The 21,456-nt window shown below is 40.1% G+C and overlaps 2 protein-coding genes across 4 annotated transcripts; both read right to left on the reverse strand.

The window, feature by feature from the left end:
* Window positions 1–222: 222 nt before the first annotated feature.
* polr1c (RNA polymerase I and III subunit C) lies at window positions 223–7,786 on the reverse strand. Its single transcript, XM_022200347.2, has 9 exons — window positions 7,668–7,786; window positions 7,346–7,417; window positions 6,523–6,630; window positions 6,251–6,383; window positions 4,086–4,217; window positions 3,809–3,961; window positions 2,933–3,082; window positions 819–935; window positions 223–546 (listed from the first exon to the last, which is right to left on the reverse strand). The coding sequence occupies exons 1-9, from the start codon at window positions 7,737–7,739 to the stop codon at window positions 428–430; spliced, it is 1,056 nt and encodes a 351-aa protein (XP_022056039.1). The 5' UTR covers window positions 7,740–7,786; the 3' UTR covers window positions 223–427.
* A 3,347-nt stretch (window positions 7,787–11,133) lies between these two features.
* On the reverse strand, window positions 11,134–21,322 carry si:dkey-191g9.7 (uncharacterized). 3 transcript variants are annotated; one of them, XM_022200350.2, is made up of 3 exons: window positions 21,188–21,322; window positions 20,672–20,994; window positions 11,134–13,714 (listed from the first exon to the last, which is right to left on the reverse strand). In XM_022200350.2, exon 3 carries the CDS (start codon window positions 13,705–13,707, stop codon window positions 12,142–12,144), a length of 1,566 nt encoding a protein of 521 aa, XP_022056042.2. In that variant the 5' UTR covers window positions 13,708–13,714; window positions 20,672–20,994; window positions 21,188–21,322; the 3' UTR covers window positions 11,134–12,141. The 3 variants fall into 3 exon arrangements, with proteins under 3 accessions (XP_022056042.2, XP_051816078.1, XP_022056041.2); XM_051960118.1 differs by lacking the exon at window positions 20,672–20,994 and having other exon boundaries at window positions 21,188–21,319; XM_022200349.2 differs by lacking the exon at window positions 21,188–21,322 and having other exon boundaries at window positions 20,672–21,167.
* Window positions 21,323–21,456: the final 134 nt, after the last annotated feature.

The raw sequence follows: 21,456 nt of genomic DNA on the forward strand, positions 1-21,456 counted from the left end.
TTGAGCTGGAACCCATCCTATCTAATTTCCTAATCTTAAATCATTCTAATTCACTCTGCTGATGCTAGCCCCCCAGCTCCGCTAATCTTTTCCGCTGTTGCTTAAATTGTTAACGTTTTGACAGATTAATATATGACAGATTAATCCAGTCTGACTGATAGTCCAGTAATACAACCTGTTCTTCCTATTATTTTCAGAAGCAGAACTTAAGCCTAGACAAGCAAATATTACATTTTTATTACATTTAGCTTGTCAGCTTAAGCAAAACTGAGATATACAAAATACTAAAGATAGTATATACATTCTCACAAGTAAGTCTACTCATCGTAACAAAATTTGATTTTTGCTTTTATCAAAACATACGCATTCGATCATTGCCATTTCACTGACAGCATAGTATCAACTATCCACCCTGATAGGCATCCATTCAATCCATGTCAGCAGAGTCCAGTTCATTGAGAAACCTTTGACATTTGGCCATGAGGACTTTGATAGCCTCCATAACCAAGACTTCTGGAGGGAGGATGCCAGTCGATTCCACAGTATCTGTAAAAGAAAAAAAATCCATTAACTAATATGCAGCACAAATACAGCAATGAATAAGCTGCTGTGTGGAAAAACATTTAAGACGTTCTTATTTTACAGGAACAATCCAAAGAGTCATAATATATCACACTACTCGTATAAGGTGACTCCTGAGTTTATTTATTAAATTGGGTTTTTGCGTCCAGACTAGTGAGTTGTTGAGTCTGGTGGTGTTTTGAAAAGCAGTTTGAACTGGCTTACACATGAGTAACACACAGTATATATGAACATACAGATGAAATGGTCTCGCACTCGTCCGAGCTTCACCACATCCTTCAGGTCACTATGTCGAAGGACTTCCCTGCTGCATGTATCCAGACGACTGTTCACTACTTTGGCAACCTTTGTCCCTAAGGTAGGCAACACAAAAAGACAGAAAACATTTACAGCATTTAGAGACTTAATACAGACTCATACAAAATTTAACAATTTAATTTGAGATTAGTAAGATAAGACAAGACAAAGTTATAGAAATTCTTGTACAGACTGTTTTTAGTAAAGCTTCTTGTTTATGTGGACACTGAGGGACTTTTAATACTTGACGATATCCACCTCTCCTCCCTTGATGGTTATGGGTCCCAAGTGGTACTGTTCCTCCTGAAATCTACCAACAACTCTGTTTTCAGGATGTTGAGTTGTAGGGGGTTGATTTTACACAACTCCACAAATCGGTTCACCACAGTCCTGTACTCAGCCCTCTGTTCCCTGCTGATACAGCACCACTATGGCAAAATCGTTGGCAGGACATGGAGCGGTATCTGAAGTCAGAGGTGTAGACAGGCCCGTCCAACCTGCACCTGTGCCGCTCACCACTATGTCTGACACCATCTCTTGGCGACCTGATAGGTAGTTGGTGATACTGGACATTAGTAGTGCATCCACCTGCATGTCCTGCAGCTTATTCCTGAGCAGTTCAGGCTGTATGGTGTTAAAAGCACTGCAAAAGTCAAGATCATGACTTTCACAGTGCTGCCTGCCTCTTCCAGATGAGAATAAGCCCTATGCCTCACTCCAGCATGAGGCTGGTAGTCAAACTGCAGAGGATCTAGCTATGACTCAGCTATTGATCAGAGATGTTCATGACCAGTTTCTCTAGAGACTTCATGACATGTGAAGTCAAAGCCACTGGTCTGTAGTCACTGAGGGCTATGCTGCTTTTTTTGGCCACATTAACTGCGCATGATGTCTACAACAGAGACCATCAAGCTCAGGCTAAAAATGTGCTGAAAAACCACACAGCTGAGTAGCACATCCTTTCAGCAGTCTGGTGCAGAGGCCACAAGTGGCATACAAACACAGAGACTATGATCTGACCTTTAGTCATTCACGGTTTGTAATTGGAGCACACTGTCTTCATTGGGATTGTGCTGTAGAGGCAGATGTTTACAGTCTGTCACCTGCAAACATCCCTGCAGAATCTCCAGAGCGTCCTGTGACCTCCTCTGGACAGTTCTGGTGATCGCCAGTTGTGACTGGATAGCAGAAATGTAGATGATGTTGAGGAGGACCAGGTGTTGATATCAGGGTGACATGATTGAAATCCCCAGAGATGGTTGCAAAAGTATTCTGGTGTAGTGTCAGTATTCCCACAGTGACAGAGTTGATGACTGTCACAGGAGGAATGTAAACAACAATAAAAATAGCCTGAGAGAACTCTTGAGGCAAACATTACAGACAGACGTTTACTGCTACCAGTTCAATGTCTGGGCTGCACACATTTGTGCACATTAGCATGTCCAGGGTAGCACCACTTGTTCATGTAGAGAGCGTCTCCACTGCAACTCCTGCCTGCTTTCATCAAATGGAAGCCAATCACAACTGAGTTTGGGATGTTGTCATGCAGCCATGTCTCCATGAAGCACATGACAGAACCATCACAAATCATACTTGCTCTTTGTGAGTGATGTTAATGCCTCCATCTTATTCTCCAGAGACCTTACTTTAACCATTATAATCAGTCAAGACAGGGTCATGATCTCTGCTTCCTTAGACATAGCCTCCTCCAGCTCTACAGTCGCTGTACCTACTTCTCAGCCCCCTGGGGACTTCTTGCCAGTAACATGGCACTATTGGAGGCCCATCGGCTAGCCCCTGGTGTAAAGAATAGGACGCTGGGTGTCCACTGTCAGGACAGGAGTGCAATTTGAAATAAATATGGAATCAGAAAGTACTCTGAAAGTGATAAAAACATGAAATAAAGTCCGCAGCCACGCTGTTCTACTGAGAAGTAACATAGATTTTGATTAACAAATAAAGTACAGAAAAAGTGAAAAGACACCAACATATAAAGAGCAACTCTGGCTACCTTCCACCCAGGGCCAAGCCAGAACTGTTAATTAAGTCTTACCATTAACATCTTCCAGCTCTATAACGCCTGGTGAGAAGCAGCTTTTTAAGCGTTCTGCCTTCTCTCCCTCGACAGGCTCCAGGAGGGTGATTTCTGGGAGGAGACGGTAACTGGCTGTTGCTACTGGAGAGAACTTAGCATGGTCCTTCCCTGAACACAGAGCAGAAAACGCTACTTCAGAATTAAATTCATATCTGGACAGATATCAGATTAAATGCTGAATTCAATCTGATCTGGACAGATAATATCAAAGGTATTTAGGTTGCGTTGAGGCCTAACACCTATGAAAATGTGGGATTTCCCTATTCAGATGAGTCCCACTGATATTTCCGCTATGAGTAGAACAGTACTCGTGTTTGCCCCCAAGCCACTGGTACAGGTTTTCCGTTTCTGGCGTGAAATTCTCCACAGCAGTGCTCTAGTTGCTGTCTATCAGACACAGCAAGCTGAGAGGGTTAACAGGGTCATAACTGGCAGAGACTGTTTTGAGTTTTTTTACAACGTGTTAACTCATACTATACATTTTCATTCCTGAAGCCACAACCTGTGACTTGGGTGCTCACAGTGTACAGGTCAACTGATCGGCCACCGTGTGGAGCTCAGATTTAGCACAACCATGAAGTCAATGCTAGCTTTTGACCAGTGACAATTAAAGTGGAGTTTACTCAAACAAAATGGCTGTCTGCACTGCTAATTTAAGTGTTTCATTTCAGCTGATTGTGATCATACTGCATCAGTGAATGGACAATGTATTCTGAAGTATTTTATCACTTTTCTTATTGACAGTATGCAGTATGTATGGCAGCATAAGCTGTCATTTTTGAAAAATAAATAACAAAAATTTTATTTTTAGTTGTTGTTTTTTTAAACTCTTACCAATTCCTTTGACACAATGCATGATAATGTCCAGCTCCTGTCCTGGTCGTAGCTGAGCTATTAGGATGTCATCATGCACTGGCCCAATACTGGACTCGCCAAACACATCTGCCTGGTTACCAATGGGGACCCACTTTATGTCCCTGGAATAAACTGAGATTGTAAAGGGACAGTGGAGAAGACAGTTACTCATTTGTTTACATGCGATGGTCACAGCTAATATTTGTGAGTCTGCATCTGCCAACGATACCAGCGTTTGGTGTCAACTCAGACCTACCCATATGGTTCAGATAGAGCTCTCGTGGGTCAGAGTCATCTTTGCTGGCTCTGGGGTTCCTGCTGCATTTAATCTTCAGCTGCAGTTGAATTGTGTCAATTTCTGAACCTTCTTCCTCTGAAGACTCTTCACCTGAAATAACCAAATGGGTAGGTTAGAAAACAGTCGGCTTTGATGAACTGCTTGTGTTTTGTATATATTGTACTAAAAAAAAAACAACTTTTTGTAAATATCTTTTTTTGTTTTCTTATTTACAACAGCTGAAAGATTAGCACAATGTATTAATAAAGTTGCTCATAGATATCTAGGATTGGGTTAGAATAGGTAAATTCCGGACCCAGCTTATATCGGGTAACAGATTTTGGAAGCTCATTAGTGGCAGATGATTTCAGCTGTAGCAGATTAACTTTAAAATCTGCAAGTAACTTGATCAAAAGCCAAAAAAAGGATTTATTTTTCTTTGGTTAATATGCTCTCTTTAAGCCAGTGTCTGTACTAACAAAACATTGTTTGACTGAATGAGAAATAAGTGCTACTCTCAAACAACAACGTAAGCATTTATGAATAACATACTGATCTACAGTACGTTACGTTTATCAACTCAACAATTTTGATCAATGACTTAATTACTGGGAGCAAATTATGTCACTGTGGCAAATACATTTTAAATCAAAGCTGCACTCCAAAGCTCATTCTTTGTCTTTTTACTTTCAATACATACTACAGCTGTCCATTGTTTTATTATAACCTACCACTGTGTTCATGATGATAAATAGTACATATTTTACTTAGAATTGAAGTCACAACACGGCAGAATGTGATCAGAAAGTAAAGGTGCCAGACTGTCATTTTTTTATTCATCACACATGCAGTGTGAAGTATGAATCTGTTGTGGAACCTAAAATAGCATTTATACAAGTAAAGCAAGACATATGTTACAAATGCATCTCATATAATTAGAATATGGTGGAAAAGGGTGAACGCTTTCCATCAGGCATGGCTCAAACTGAAATCTATACATTCTAGATGCATCACACTTAAGCTGAAATATCCCAGGCCTTTATTTGTTTTAACTTTGACGATAACAGCTTACAACTCATGAAATCCCCCAAAATCAATCTCAAAATATTACAATATTTTACAAGATCTACACAGATCAATTAAAACCAGTATTTATAATGCAGAAATGCCCAAACTCTTTCTATGGGGTTCAGATCAGTTGGCTGGACAATCTAGTACTGTACTGCCATGATCTGTGAATTATTTCTGAGTAGTTTTGGCAGCGTGGGAAGAGTCCACGTCCTGCTGGAAAATCTGCTTCTCCAAAAAGCTCTTCAGCAGATGGGAGCATGTAGTGCTCTAAAATCTGCTCACAGCTTGCTCCATTGATTTTCAACTCAATTATACAAAGTGGACCAACACTAGCAGATGACATGGCACCAAATCATCACTGACTGTGGAAACTTCACACTGGATCGTTGGGCATTTAGGAGCAGCTTGGCCATTAGAATTTGACAGTTGTAGCCCATTTCCCAGACATGTCTGGGCGTCGCGGCTTTTCTTGACAATCCTCTCAAGTCTGCGGTCATCCCTCATCCCCCACTTTCTCCTCTCACACTTTTTCTTTCCATTCAGTTTTCCATTATTATGCTTTGATACAGCACTCCTTGAAAAGCAGTCTTTGCATCAATGTACTTTTGACAGTTACCCTTTTTGTGGAGGGTGTCAGTGATCGTCTTCCGGACAGCTGTCAAGTCAGAAGTCTTGTTCATGTTGCGTATACTCAGACTGAGAATTTAGAGGCTCTTTGCAGGTGTTTTGAGTTAATCAGATGATTAGAATTTCCCTTAGGACTGTGTGGGAGTGTCTAGGAGTCCTTGATTGACATCTCTGTAACCCACTGAGAAATATTGTAATAGTTTGAGATTGATTTTGGGGGAGGTTCATGAGCTATAAGCTGTTATCATCAAAGTTAAAATAAATATATTTCAGTTTATGTAGAATGAGTCCAGTCATAAAAGGGATTCGGACAGCAGCACAACTGGATAACGAGTGAACAAAATGTTATCCAGACCTTATCATATGCCATAAAGGTATCACACCAGAGTAAAATGGGCCCTGTGGTCAAATGTCATGTGTGTTAGTATTTTACTGTATTGTATTACCAGCGTTCCTGTACTCAAATAGTCGAGGGTCAGCTTTGATGGGAATGAGGCCTAATCTGTGGGCCAGGACTTCATCCTGGACGATGGATGTGTTGTTATAGATAAACACCTTCTCTATAGCCATGGTAGGCACCTGCAAATAAAAAAAATACAAAAATAAAATTAAATACTACTGGGCTCTGATAATATATTAGTATAAAATAAAAAGGCATTTTGTCTTTTATTATGAAGATGATATCCTAATGATAAATATGACTGAATGGAAATCTCACCTCTGCTAGTAAAATCCTTCTGAAGGCATTGGCAATGGCTGCATCAATCCCCACCATATCAAACTCAATACTGTTCTCATCCAGACTCACTAGGTCGATGCTGAATTTCTGCAAACAAACAGAAGATATGCATTTGTTTGCAATGAATTCATACAGTAATCACAGATCAGTTTGCTTTGGTACTTATCAAACCAAACTAAAGTGAACATGGCAAAATCTGTATTTGCTGTTGGGCATGAAAAGTGAAATAATGTTTTGCTTTGACCATTCTGAGCTCCTTAAAGACAAGCATAAAAACAATTTACAGATATGTCTAATATGTACATTTCTTACAGATTTCCTCTAAAGGTTACTTTACACAGTAGAGATAGACAGGAAATGTTGGAAAGAGAGCTGGAATGACAAACAGTAAATGTCCAGGCAGGCTGTGACTCAAACTGACATTTGCATTCATATGGTTTGGACTCTAAGCCGAGCAACACAGCTACCCAAATGCATAAAATATTCTTAATAATTTGCACATCCACAACTGGATCTGTCATTATGTCTACAAAATTTGTCTGAAGAATTAATATTTCTTATTTAACACTGTTCTGAATATGTTTGAGCTGACTTTGAGTGACTAATAATTTCCATACAACATTGTTTTGTTTTTACAAGGTTCAGTTCGTGAATGCTGTTAGACACAGGAGCAGATAAGAGCAGTGAAACAGATTAACTTGAGTCCTTTGAGGTTTAGAATTAGTGTGGTTAACAAAACAGAAGTAAACATCTTAGTTTACAGGTAAATCCGCCACACTTTACAAATGAGACCACATTTTACCTTTTGAAATTTCTGCAAGTCCCAAGTGTCATCATAGCCAGGGTAGTTTCCAGGGAAATCCGTTGTATGAACCTAACAGCAACACATACAATGAATAGCAATGATGTTTATTTGTCACAAAACATGAGTTACTTCAACAGTTGTTTTTTTGTTTTTTTGTATTTTTCTTTAGGTTATATAAATCTGGTTACACTGTTAGCTTACATCACATTTAGCATCGTGGGTAATGTTTACGCCTCTACATGACGTGAAAATGTGCCTCGCCACATCAAGATACACTAGATGTCGTGGTCATAAAACAACTGGTAAACAACAAGCTTACATTCTTTACACCAAATTCCCCCAGAATTACTCGAGTCCGTATTTCTTCCACGTTCTTCATGGTCGCGGCCATTTTGACTTATAGTCTGCGTGGCTCCGCCCACATTTCTTCTTCGTTGGTTCTTTTATTTTAGCGGCAAGCAGCCCTCCTTACCGCCACTTGAAGTACTGGGGTGAGAGCTGGAGCTATTTACCCCACCTAGAGCGGGAATTAAATTAAATTAAATTAAATATTTTCTGCTTCTCTTTTAATTTCTTACATTTCTTTGCACATTCTATTTTTTTTTTACCAGTATAACGTCTTTCAGACATCCCTAGTTGAAATACATTTCCAAGGTAGTTTCTTCCGGTCCAAATCTCCATATTTATTGCCTTAATATTTTTTGCACTGAAACACACTTTATTAAATAAAAAAACACTGATCCACAGATCCCTCTATCTGTCATAATTCACATATCCCTGTGGAATATGTATTTATTAAATTCAGTGTTTCTAGTCTAGCATGTCCTATCCTCAGCTTGTAACTGTCCTCATCATGCCTACTTATCACAGCGCTGTTTCCTGTATCCCAACTGCCTGCCACTCTGTAATGATGTTTTGTTTTTTTTATTCTTTTTGCTTCAGATTTACTAAGCAAAATGTCCAATGATCCCCTTCATATTCAGCATCTGTTTAGCTAATGCATTGAGTGTTTTACTGCCCTTTGTTCATGAATGAGCTGAATTACACATAACCTTGATCAGTACATTCATATTTTAAAATCTGAGCAGATTTAGACAGAGCTAGTTAACTACATTCTGTTTACTGAGAAATGTGAATGACTGCAGCGACATTAATGCTCTACACAAAGCTAAGTAACCAAAAGTTTATATGATATTTATAATCTATATCTTTAAAAATATCCTTGAAGATTTACCCAGCTGATCATTAACTGCTGCCATCTAACATACATCAGTATTTCCCCCACCCCAACATGAGGAACCGAGGAATATATTTTTTAAAGGCACAACAAAGGTGGCTGAAGGTGGCTCTCTTTTAACCTGCTAGATCACCATGGTAATATACAGAATATATCTGCTTTGCACCCCACAAGTCCTTTTCCACAGTGTATGTGATTCGTTCCAACCCCACACTGTTTGGAATAGCATCCCCATCTTCTAAGCATGATATCTTGATTTTCCTAATTGGAATTCTGAATGGATGACTGGTTTGATTCCTTTGGGAATCAAGAGAAAGAATGACCTGACTGGCTCTGCAGTTGGTCTGGAGCAGGTTATGTTCAGAGTCTCAGGTTTAAATCAACTTTAAGAAGAATATCACTATTCAAATACAAACAGTTAAGAGCATGACTGTTTTAACAGCGTCCATGACATTAGATTTTGGATTTTACTTTTGTAAAAGTTTAAATTATGGTCTGATGATGATACTAGAGACAATAAGTGTGTCACCATGATCATTAGAAATCATCATCTGGATACTATGGGTATTCATAGAAAAAACAATTTTGACAATTTTCCAAGTCGTTGTTTAGCTACATTACACAAAGTGATGGAAGAATGAATGAAAAGATCAGCATCCAGCACTGTTATTATTACGTTAGTGACTAAAAAGAGGACCTTCATGGGGCAGTTATCATTATAGACTGAGTGTAAAGCAATCTGATGCATTTTTTAAAACAATGTACTCATATTGGTTTAAACTTGTCGTGACAATGACAAGCAGAGACATAAACCACACAGTCATACTAATTAACAAGATATATACAGATTAACCCCAACATCAACATTTACACTAGAGGAGACCACATGTCCTGACCAGTTCCAACACAAATGCTCCATCAACATTGTGGAATATCTGATATTGACACATTTAAAACGTGAATTCAATTTCCTGGAGAACTGTTTAACAGTGCATTGACCCACACAAGGATTATTTGTGTCTACAAGAACTACATGTGGTAGTTAACTCCAACATTGATGCAATGTTTAATGTGTGAAGAAGAAATATTTAAGCAGTGATCTAAATTATCATCACACTGACTAATGTAATATTTCACAAACAATTGTCTTTTCATTAAACTGAAGTTATGAGAAACATTTTGATAGCTCTTGACCTTTTCTCTAAAGCCAGCAGTATATTAGACTTTTCTTAGCTTGAAACATCTTAACTTGCTTTTTTATTGTTTTGATGTTGTGAGTCACCCACTAAAGATGATTATTATGCAATCTTCACCAATGTCACTCATGAGATGAATCAAATAGGACAAAGATAACTTCATCAAAAATGCAGAGTAGATTTGCTGTTGGACCAGGTAAATAAATGTGAAATATGCAGATTATAAAAATGCAAAAATATGACAAAAATAAATTTACTGGCAAGGACTGCACCACCTGTGACACTTAAATGATTGGTTATCGAGCGAGAAAGTCAGTGTGATGATTATTAGAAGGAAAATAAGTGGCTGTGGTGTGGGGAAGGCTTTGTTGAAGATTAGCAGCAGACTGCCTAATGAAGAGAAGGAGGAAAGTGGAGGAAGAGAAGCAGAATGAGAACAATGAGTGTACAGGACATCCTGGCATCAATAGAAATATGATGGGTTTGGAATGTTTGAAGTTGAGTCTGTTCCTCGACTTCAGCTAAAAATTTTTACTTCTATGGTATGTATGATGTATTTACCCATGTTTGACCATTTATTTTGAACCTGTCAAGTTAAATTAATACAAATGAAGTTTCATTTTCAAAAGAATATAATGGAGTGGCTTGGTGGTTAGCACTTTCGCTTTGCAGCTGGAAGATTCCCGGTTTGCATCCCAGCCTTCCCAGCATCTTTCTGCATGGAGTTTGTAATTTCTTCTGATTTGAACCACATCTCTGTCTTCTGTGTTAACAAACTTGTTACCTGTATATGACGAAGGTGTTAGTCCAGATGTAATGTAATAGTTCCTGGGATGAGAGTCCCCAGGTTGTGTAGTTGGGGATTGGTAGATCCTGGTGTCCCCAGTTCATATCCCAGCCTGGGATATTTCTGCATAGAGTTTGTATGTTCTCCCTGTGCATGTGTGGGTTTTCTCCGGGTTCTCTGGCTTCCTCCAACTGTCCAAAAATATGATGAAGTTAACTGGTGATTCTAAATTGTCCATAGGTGTGAATGCAAGTGTGATTGTTTGTCTGTATATGTAGCCCTGTGATAGACACTGTGTCTCCTGTCTTCACCCTAAATCAGCTGGGATAGACTCCAGCACCCCCATGACCCTAATGAGGATTAAGCGGTGTATAGATAATGGATGGAAGACTATAATTGAAATTTAGTCTTTTTCATCCTTTTTCTATGGGCATTCTACCAACTGTCTAGAAAATACTTGCAGCTATACATTGTTTTGCATATAATATTAGCAGTCTGAAAATGGTCTGAAATGTTGTAGTGAGAGTAGTGTTAGTAGTGCAAATAGCCAAGAAGAAAATATACGCAGGGAACAACTCCTCCTTTTAATGGAAAGAAAACAAATCCATGGACATGTGTAGGTTAAACCGGTCAGTCACTTGAAAAATCAAAATTTGTCCATCATTCATTCAAAAACAAGGACAGCCATCTTGTTTTCACAGCCTGAAAACACACAATATGTACAGTATTAACTTATTTTGGGTGCCACACAGTATGAAATTCCCTTACAAAGGACATATTCACTCTATCTCCATTGATTTTTTATTTTTTAAAGAACATAGTGGTTAGTTAATTTGCCTTTTACTTTGACTTTTTCTACAGTATTAGTATGACATTCATTTCCTTTAACATTGCATGTGTTTGCTTGTAACATTCAGTTCTTATTGTGACTGTGCGGGCGAGGTGGTAGTTTGTTTTTGAGGCTGCAGACTAAGATTAGGATCAGCATTAGGTAAGAAACTCTCAATGCTTCCCTTGCCAGATATCCACAGGTGTCAGTCAAGACCCTAAATCCGAGTAATGCAGAAAGAGGAACACAAATTCCAGGAGGTGGAGAGCAGAAGCAGGGATGTAGTAAAGGGTTGATCTGAGGTGATTAGATCAGCATTTGGTTTGGACTCAGCTGAGGTTCAGTTTACTGAATTACATTCTACGCCTCAATTCACATTCATTACAAGCTTTTCAGATTAATATTATTAGTATTAGTAGTAAGAGTAGTATTTCTTATAGGGCTGTTGTATCAGATTGCTTAACTCTGTGTAAGTGTTTTCTTATTGAGTCTGTGTCTTGTACACGGTTCCTTATTAAAATATACATTAGTAGAGAGGCCCTCAGAAAAATTTGTAGTGCACAGCTACAAGAATCACAGTTACAGTCACTGAAATATTGAAATACTGGTATACAGGCCAGTCTTGTAAGTATGCAGATTACTCTATCTTTCACAAAGTTTCTGCTCAGATGGATGACATTTGAGGCTGAAGTTAAGGTCGGTTCAGTGCTCAGGTCTCTTCCACTCCATCTGTCAGCCGGTGAATCAGTCAACAACTTCAGTGCTCCGACTGCAGCAGACCGGGGTTCGGATGGAGCTCATCATTCTGTTTCTCTTTCTCTGACAGCTGGTGTTTTTGCCCTGACCAGATGTGTTGGTGTTTTGGCGTGCCAGCTTGGCTGCATGGCTTGCTGTTTCCTTGATCTGTAGCTCCAGGTGTCTCTGGATGGCTAGACCCAACTCCTCCGGGTCCACAGAAGCCCCGTACACTTCCCATGTCATCCCTTCTGCATCCCACTTCACCTCCTTTACTGGAGATTTGGGAGCACCACCCTGTTTCTTGCTTCCATGACTATCACTGTTTAGAGTCAGGATGCAGGAGGTCTCATTCCTGCACTTGTCTGTCAGACAGACCTCGGGGAACACATGAGATATGGCGGTCTGACTTGTCTGCACCCCTACGTCCCTCAGAACTGTGTGGGCTGTCATAGTCCCCATGTCACGGACTGTAGATCTGACTGGACCAAATGAACTGCTGCAGCACTCCTCCCTGCTGAGTGGCTTTTGGGATTGTGGGCAAGTGCCAGGAGGCATTGAGCGGATCCAGGAGCAGCTGAGGTTGCAGCAGCGCAGCAGATGTTTGGCATCCAGGCCCGTCTCACTGACGGAGGAGATGAGTCGAGGCAGGGTGAGGTGGTTGGCTGCAGGAGGAGGTGCCGTGGCACACTGAACGTTGCACTGTGGCTCTATGCCTGCCAGGCGTGGCAGCAGCCGGGATGGGGCTGGAATGGGCTGGGGATGGCAGTAAGCAGCAAACGTGTCCTCAAAATTATCATGGTGCATATAAGAGCCATAGCACAGTGTTTTGTCACATTGAGAGGGGAGATGGCCTTCTTCCTCAGCATGCTTTACCCTGACTGTTGCCTCAGTGGTTGAGATACAGATACACCTGCTTTGAGGCTGCTGTACACCAGATTCTCCACTGTTGGCTCCTCTGCAAATGGTATTGACAAAGCTGCACTGTTGCAACGGCATGGACTGCTTACAGGCCAGCTCGGAGTGAGTTTCAGTCTCTTGGATGCTTTTATCTCCTCCATGACAACTAAGTCCACAAGTCTCACTGTCTGGAGCCTGGGGGGGCACTCCCTGTTTGACCTGACATAAAGTGTCAGAGTGACTTCTGTGAACAGGCAGAGATACCAACTTTATACTCTGTAGTGTCCTGGCTGACTCAGGGCTGTCTTTGTTTGCACTCACACCTGTCCTGTGCTGGTGTGAGGGTGTATGTGTCTCAGCAAGACTCAGTGGGTGGCTTGGACCTCCAGGGATTGCACAACGTTCAGACGCACCTTGCTGCTGTTCAGCGGGTCGGCTGTTGATCCCCAGAGTGCCGCTGCAAGTTCCCTCGGTAGGAAGAGTAGCAGAATTTCCTTGACAGATCTTACTTTTAGCTTCTTCCTGGCACTTGTAACCTGCCGCTGTAGACGTGCTTATTTCCTGCGTAGAGCTCTTGGAGCTGTCAAACAGGGACTGACCAGAGACGGTAGGATCCAAGGGAACATCTCCCTCCAACAGGAACAACGTCGACACAGGATGCCCAGCCTCTGCCATGGAATACCTTTAAACAGAAACACAACATAGAGTGTGGAATACATTTGATCATCTCAGACACAACCAAACACACAAAATCAAATCAATCGAAACTTTTGTATCAGTACTGTCAGAATTGGCAGTAGACCGTGATATTCATAATTAGATCTTTTTTTAAAGTAACAGTTATTATAAATTGAACGAAAATAATACAAACATTAATATACTTGCTATTTTCACTATAGTTACGCATTTTATCCCTGTGACAAGGTGAAAGTCCCACTGTCATGTGAAAAAAAAAACAGTGCCAGGAAAAGGTATTTGCCCCAGTGCAGAAATCTTCAATTTCTGCATATTTCTCACACTGAAATGTTCCAGATCATCAAATTACTATTTATATTTATTGAATATCAGACAGAAACAATCCACAAAACCCTAAATGCAGTTTTTAACTGAGGATTTATTAAGGTTTTATTGAAAACCTATATCACCCCTGTGAAAAACTAATTGTGCCTCTAAACTTAAACCAAAACATTCATTTTGTTCTTTTTGAGCCACTCATAGGTGGACTTGCTTGTGTGTTTTGGGTCATTGTCATGCTGTGTAAATAATTTGTGTTGAGCTTTAGGTCATGAACTGATGGTGGATATTCTCTGGGAGGATTTTCTGTCATGGCTCCATCAGTTATGACGAGTCGTCCAGGTCCTGTGGAAGCAAAGCAGCTCCAAACCACCACGTTACCACCACCGTGTTTCACTGCTGGTATCATGTTCTTCTTATAGAATGCAGTATTAGCTTTATACCAGATCTCATGGGACTCATGTCTTCCAAATATTTCCAATTTTGACTAATCAGTCCATAGGATGTTATCCCAAAAGTCTGGGGGCTTATCTATATGTTTAGATGTCCATCTGGGTTCTTTTGTGACCTCCTTGATTAGATATCTGGGTGCTCTTGCAGAAATGTTGGTCATTGGACCACTCCAGGGAAGGTTCACCACTGTTCCATGTTTTCTCCATTGGTGGATAATGTCTCTCACTGTGGTTCTCTGGAGTCCCAGAGCCTCAGCAATGACTTTGTAACCCTCCAGACTGATCAATATCAGTGACTTTGCTTATCATTTGTTCTTGTAGCTCTATCGAACGTGGCATCATGTGCTGCTTTTTGAGACCTTTTAGCTACTTCACAATACCAGACAGGTTCTATTTAGTTTTGTTTCAATTCAACAAGTCTGGCAGTAATCATACATGGGTGTGGCTGATGAAACTGAACCCCATTCCTAAATAAATTTGGTAATTTGGTAGCGTTGTTACAATTCATTTTCACATAGGAAAGATGGGTTGGACAGCATATTTCTTTCAAAAAACAATCATCCTCTGAAAACTTCATTTTGTGTTTTCTTGGGTTATCTTTGTCTTGCATTAAAATTAGTTTGATGATCTGAAACATGTACTTGTGGCAAATATGCATGATTTCAGCAGGGGGGCAAATATGTTTTTATGGCACTGTAAGTCCATCCCATTGCAGTTGTAAACTTCACATTTTATAGTCTTCTGCATAATCCTGATCTGCCTCGTGCCTTCTCTGGATTCATTCACTGCCAGGTCTCTCCTCTGTAAAACCCCAGTCCCTGTCTTAACTTTCTCCCTGCTCTTGTATGTGCCTGCTCAGCTCTGCTCCCTAGTCCAAGACTCACCTAAGTCTTCTTGCTTTCCCTGGCTTTAGCTTTATTTTTTGATGGTTAACCATAGCTCTAAAAAGACATTACCTTGGCTGTAGTCTGCCTAACTTGTTACAGTGATTCTGCACTTGCATTCCCATCCCAGTCTTAACAGGGGGCAAATAAAGGCTTTGCCATTGATTCTGTATTACACTGGTGTATAGAGCAAAAATAGATTCTGTCCACCTGAAACAGCTATGGTGACGGAAGAGAGAAAAGAAGTGAGGAACACCTGACACTGAGCTGTCTCAGAAGGCCAGCCACAGCAGAGAACTACGCAATAGAGGAATATAAATGCGTAGTGAGTTAGGGAAAGAGAGAGCCACAGTGAGAGACATGACGTGAACCTTCCCAGGAGTGGTCAGCCTGCCATTATGAAAGATACAATGGTGTTTAGTCATGAAGTGCGGAGACCATCTATCTATCTATCTATCTATCTATCTATCTATCTATCTATCTATCTATCTATCTATCTATCTATCTATCTATCCATCTATCCATCTATCCCTCTATCCCTCTATCCATCCATCCATCCATCCATCCATCCATCCATCCATCCATCCATCTATCCATCTATCTATCTATCCATCTATCCATCTATCCCTCTATCCCTCTATCCATCCATCCATCCATCCATCCATCCATCCATCCATCCATCCATCCATCCATCCATCCATCCATCCATCTATCCATCTATCCATCTATCCATCTATCTATCTATCTATCTATCTATCTATCTATCTATCTATCTATCCATCTATCCCTCTATCCCTCTATCCATCCATCCATCCATCCATCCATCCATCCATCCATCCATCCATCCATCCATCCATCTATCCATCTATCCATCTATCCATCTATCTATCTATCTATCTATCTATCTATCTATCTATCTATCTATGCAAAATATAACAGTACAGCCTAGAAGTAATAAATGCACAGGAAACCTGTTCTTAATTTTGATAACATTGTGCTTGTTTTAAAAGTTCCTTACAGTGGTGCTGGGGACTCTCAGAATAGCTGCGGTTGGATAGCCTGTTTCTTATTGTATTTCTTTAGGGTAGAACACTTGAACTTCAGTGCCTTCAGTGTCAGTGACATTCATGTTTTTACATCATGCTTGTCCTTTGACCAACTGATTTGTTTAATGTGCTATCTGCATAGCAATAGAAATTTCTGCAATCTTTTCTGCTAATATTGTACGGGTAATAAGGAAAACAGTGGAAGGTCAAAAGTTTTGTTCCTCATCCAGAATGTTGCGGAACTTTATAACATTTTTTTGTGGGTGGAAAATTTATTGTTAACCCAAACCAATTGGAATTCAGTTAAATTCAATTCCATTTTATTTGTATAGCACAAACTTGATGATGATGATGATGATGATAATGATGATGATGGTCATCTGCTTTGACTGGTTGGGTCAGAGTGGGGATAAAAGGGGTGGAGGATAGCATGAAGAAGATCAGAGATGTGTAGCTCCAGATCCAGAGCCACATGTAGAGAGAACAAACACAGGACATCAGGTGAAACACAAAGTGACTGAAATATAGTGGTAGTATACAGTGTCCCCACATAGGAAACCTCAATAATTATATTTTTTTGTTGCCACAAATTAAACATAGCTATTATATTAAATATATATATTTGATTAATTATTAAATATATATTCAATTCAATATATTTAATAATAAATTGAATAAAATGTTGTTAAAATTTTATTTCATGAAAATACGTATTTTTGCCTATGTGTCCAGAGTTAAGGGACACCCTGTATAACTGTATGAAAGAAAGAGATGGGAGGGCAGAGGGGCAGAGTCAAGTGCATTGTGGGACACCCCGGCAATCTAAACCTATAGCAGCATAACTATGGAAAGTTTTTAGTCTAATCGTAAAAGTAGAGAGGGTGTCTGCCTCCCAGACCCAAATTGGGAGGGTTAGGGTTAGAAGTTGATAAGTGAAGGCTCTGTCTTCTATTCTGATTGTGGTAATAGCCACAAGTAAATCAGCAGTCTGAGAGAGTTAGGGCTCTGTTGGGGTAATATGGTACAATAAGGTCTTTAAGGTATGATGGAGCTTGGTCATTAAGAGTTTTATATGTGAGAAGCAGGATTTTAAATTCCAACCTGGATTTTACAGGGAGACAATGAAGAGAAGCTGATCTGGGAGAAATATGATCTCTCTTATTGGTTCCTCTCAGAACTCTGGCTACAGCATCTTGTGTTAGCTGGAGGTTTTGAAGAGAATTATTGGGACACCCTGATAATAAGGAATTAGGAATTAGGAAAAGTCCAGTCAACAAGTTATAAATGCATGCACTAGTTTCTCAGCATCACTCTGAGACAAGATGTTCCTGATGTTCAAGATGGTCCTTTCTTTCGTCTATTATGTAGACGAAAGAAAGCTGTCCTACAAACTTCCTTTAAATGTATGTTAAGAATATATCTTCATCAAAAGTAATTCCAATGTTCTTTACAGTAGAACTGGAGGCTAATGCAATGTCATCTCAAGTAACTATCTGGTTAGACAGTGTGTTTCTGAGGTTTTGTACAATATCCTCAGTTTTATCCCAATTTAAATTAAGAAAATGACAGGTCAATCAGGCCTTTATGTCCTTCAGACATGCCAGGAGTTTGAAGAAATGATTGGTTTCATAGATAAATATAGCTGGGTGTCATCTGCATAACAATGGGAATTTATGCAGTGTTTCCTAATAACATTGCCTAAGGGGAGCATGTACAAAGTAAATAATATTGGTCCTAACACAGAACCTTGTGGAACTCCAGAACTAACTGGAAATAAAAGGGAGAAATAAAAGGGAGGCTCAATGGATCTGTAATTGGTTAAAACACCTAGATCTAGAGTAGGTTTTTGAGAAGTGACTTGTTATAGTAACTTTAAAAGCCTGTGCTATGTAGCCTGTTAGTAAAGAGACGTTGATGATATTTAATATTGCAATGTGTGGTGCCAGCTATCCAACAATTTTTTGCCTCCATCTAGTTTCACCTCCAGTGGAACTAGCCCCTGTATTTAACAAACATCAAGCCCTTTATCTTCCACTGCATTGACTCTATGACTGCTGAGTCAACTTTATGCATGGGAGTCCCTCTTCCTAGTAGCTGCCTGTACAACGTGTCCAAGTCTAAACATACAGCCATGAAGAACTACATCTGAGAGTTGCTGGCAGAAGGGATCATCTGCCCCATCCTATTCTTCAGAGACCTCTTTGTCTCTGCATTGGCCTCCAGGGGTTGAATAAGATCACATTTAAAACAAATGTCCTCTTCCCCTAATTAGTTCTGCTTCTCCAAATTGGATCTACGCAATTCCTACCACATGATATGGATCAAGGAGGGACGTAAGTGGAAAGCAATTTTCAACATCTCTTGGGAATTTTAGTATCTTGGGGTGCCTTTTGGTTTTATTAGAGCCCTACCAAGTTTTCAGAACCTGATTGAGAACATGCTCTATGATGTGATCAACTGCCTTGTCTTCATCTAGCCTGACAACATCCTGATCTCTTCCTGTACCCCGAGGATTACATTTAACCTGTGCATCAGGTCCCTAACCCTCGCGTTGTCCTTACCAAAAAATATTGTTGCCTTGTCTGAAAAAAGTCCAAAAATTCAGAAAAAATTTCCCCAAATTTATAAAGATTTGCAAAATGTTCAGGAAGAAAATTCCTGAAAAGTTTCCCTCAAAAGTTTTATTTTTTTAAATAAAAAATCCCCAAATTTGACAGCAAAATTCACTGGTTTTTGGTTGATTTTTTCCTGAATGTTCTTAAACATTTTTTATTTGTTTTATTTCCACCAAAAAATGTTAAAAAATTTCCTAATTTTTTTTTGGAAAATGTGTAAGTTTTCACTGTCAAAAATATATACCGTACATTTTTTCCACATTTTTAAAACTTTAAAACGGGTCAGTTTGACCCACAGGACGACAGGAGGGTTAAGAGGTTCCATAAGAAGAAACTGTAAGTTTCCACAGTTTTTTCCTGGACTGCATTATCTCAAAGGTGCAGGTGAAGATGGAACCAGCCAAAGCTGTGGTGGATAGCTTCACACAATGCTCTAAGAGACAATAAGTTAACCTCTGCACCTTATTCTATCAGAGACTCTCAGCTGCGAAGAGAAATTCCAGCATAGAATACCATGAGTTGTTGGATGTCAAGCTAGCTCTGGATGAGGGGAGACATTGGTTGGAAGAGGCATGACATCTGCTCATTGTTTGGACAGATCACAAAAATCTTTCTTTTATGAATGTCTTAGAATACCAAGGTATTATTTCAGAAATACTTGTAGTACATCTTGTAATTTGACAACAAGGCAAATAATGGTGCGATCCAAACAGCAGTACATTTGCAACAGGGGGACTTTAAATTGATTCATTTAAAACTGATTTAAATTTAGAGTATACTAGGGTACGAGGTCTCTCAATGTAGCCGAGTAAGAAAATAAAAGCTGCTGGCACACACATGAGAAGGAATAGTTAGGAAAACAAATGAATCAACTAACCCACAAGCAGCTGGAGCTTAAACAAGTAATTAAAAGTTTGAATTGATCTAAGAATAAAAATGAGTCCAGTTGAAGATTGTTCTTTAAGGTTGTAGGTGCAAAGTCTGTAAATCTGTATTTCTCAAGTTCAGTAAAAACAGCCAGCGCCTGCAGTGTACTCCAGTCATTAAAGCATGTATGATCATTTTGATTTCAAAACATGATAGTGGTGTAATATAAGAGGGTCAAAAACCAGGAAGGGTCTTACAAATATATAAGTGTCATTGACTGTCATGCCTTATAAAGAGCGAAGGCCACCCAACCTCAGCACACAGCTTACAATAATAAGTATTGTTCTGATCACCAGTAATGAATCTGAATGCAGAGTGTTAAACAGCACTGAGGGCTTAGGAGTCCCTGGAGGTGCATGCATGTATTAATTATTATCATAATCCAATCCTGATAGAAAAGTTTCTTTGGATTCTGGTGCAGGTTTGGGAAATTTTCAGACATCGCCACATTCAAGGAAATGATTTGCAATATTTCTGGGTTCTGAATTTACCTGACTAGGGCTGGATCCTGTCGAACCACAGCGCAGACTTTTACATTTCAGGCTTTTGCACCCCATTCTCAAAATCAGGAACACACCCATGAACACATAACGAACAGAGATACACCAAGGTTCCACGAGCAGATGCAGTGAGAGGTCCGTCCAAACACGCACACACACAGATCAGCATATTTCTCAGAACATTTTCATCCATCAGCCTACCTCTCGCGGGGATCTACTTGCTGCTGAGTCTCTATGCTCCCCTTGTCCTCTCCTTTTGGGATGGTGATAGGTAAAAGTCCCTTACAAAGCCCTCATCTTCCTCCTCCTCGTCTTCACATCCACAGGTGACCTCTCTCCCTCTCTCTGCCTTCAACTCCACTACATTCACTGTGCCGCCCTTGATCCCTCTCTCCTGCTGCTTCCTCTCCTCTCCTGTTTCAGTCTCAGCTGCCCCTAGCTGTGCACAAGATGGAGGAGACTTTGAGATAATCCTCTCCTACATCTGATTACAAATGTAAGGATGCAATCTTCAAGACCCCGCTCTGTAACGAGAGTAGAGCTGGTTAGTGGTTGGCTTATCCAGCTGGAGTGGGAGATGGATGGATGGAGGGGGGAGGGGGAATGATAATGAGAGGAGATAGTCAGACAGCCAGCGTCACTGTCCCTCCGCCTGGGAAGACGGGAGCCGGGCTGATGTATGAATGAATGTGAGGAGAGAAAACAAGAAAATGGCACCTTTCTCTCTCTGTTCGTCTTCGTTTTCCAGCCCTTTCTTTTATCTTTACTCACACACTCACTCAGTTTCACTCTGACCTCAGTTGCTGCTTCAGTCGCTTACTCTTTGTCGATCGCTCACTCAACCTCCCCGTCAACCTCCCACCAACGCCCCCCCGCTCTCCATCACTATCCCTGTTGCTATGGAAACTGCAATACTCAATGGGTGTAAATGCATGTTTTTTTTTAGGCAGCAATGAGGTAACAGAGAGTCAAAACAATTTCACACA

The sequence above is a fragment of the Acanthochromis polyacanthus genome, chromosome 15, assembly GCF_021347895.1.
Source record: "Acanthochromis polyacanthus isolate Apoly-LR-REF ecotype Palm Island chromosome 15, KAUST_Apoly_ChrSc, whole genome shotgun sequence".
Taxonomy (NCBI): Eukaryota; Metazoa; Chordata; class Actinopteri; family Pomacentridae; genus Acanthochromis; species Acanthochromis polyacanthus.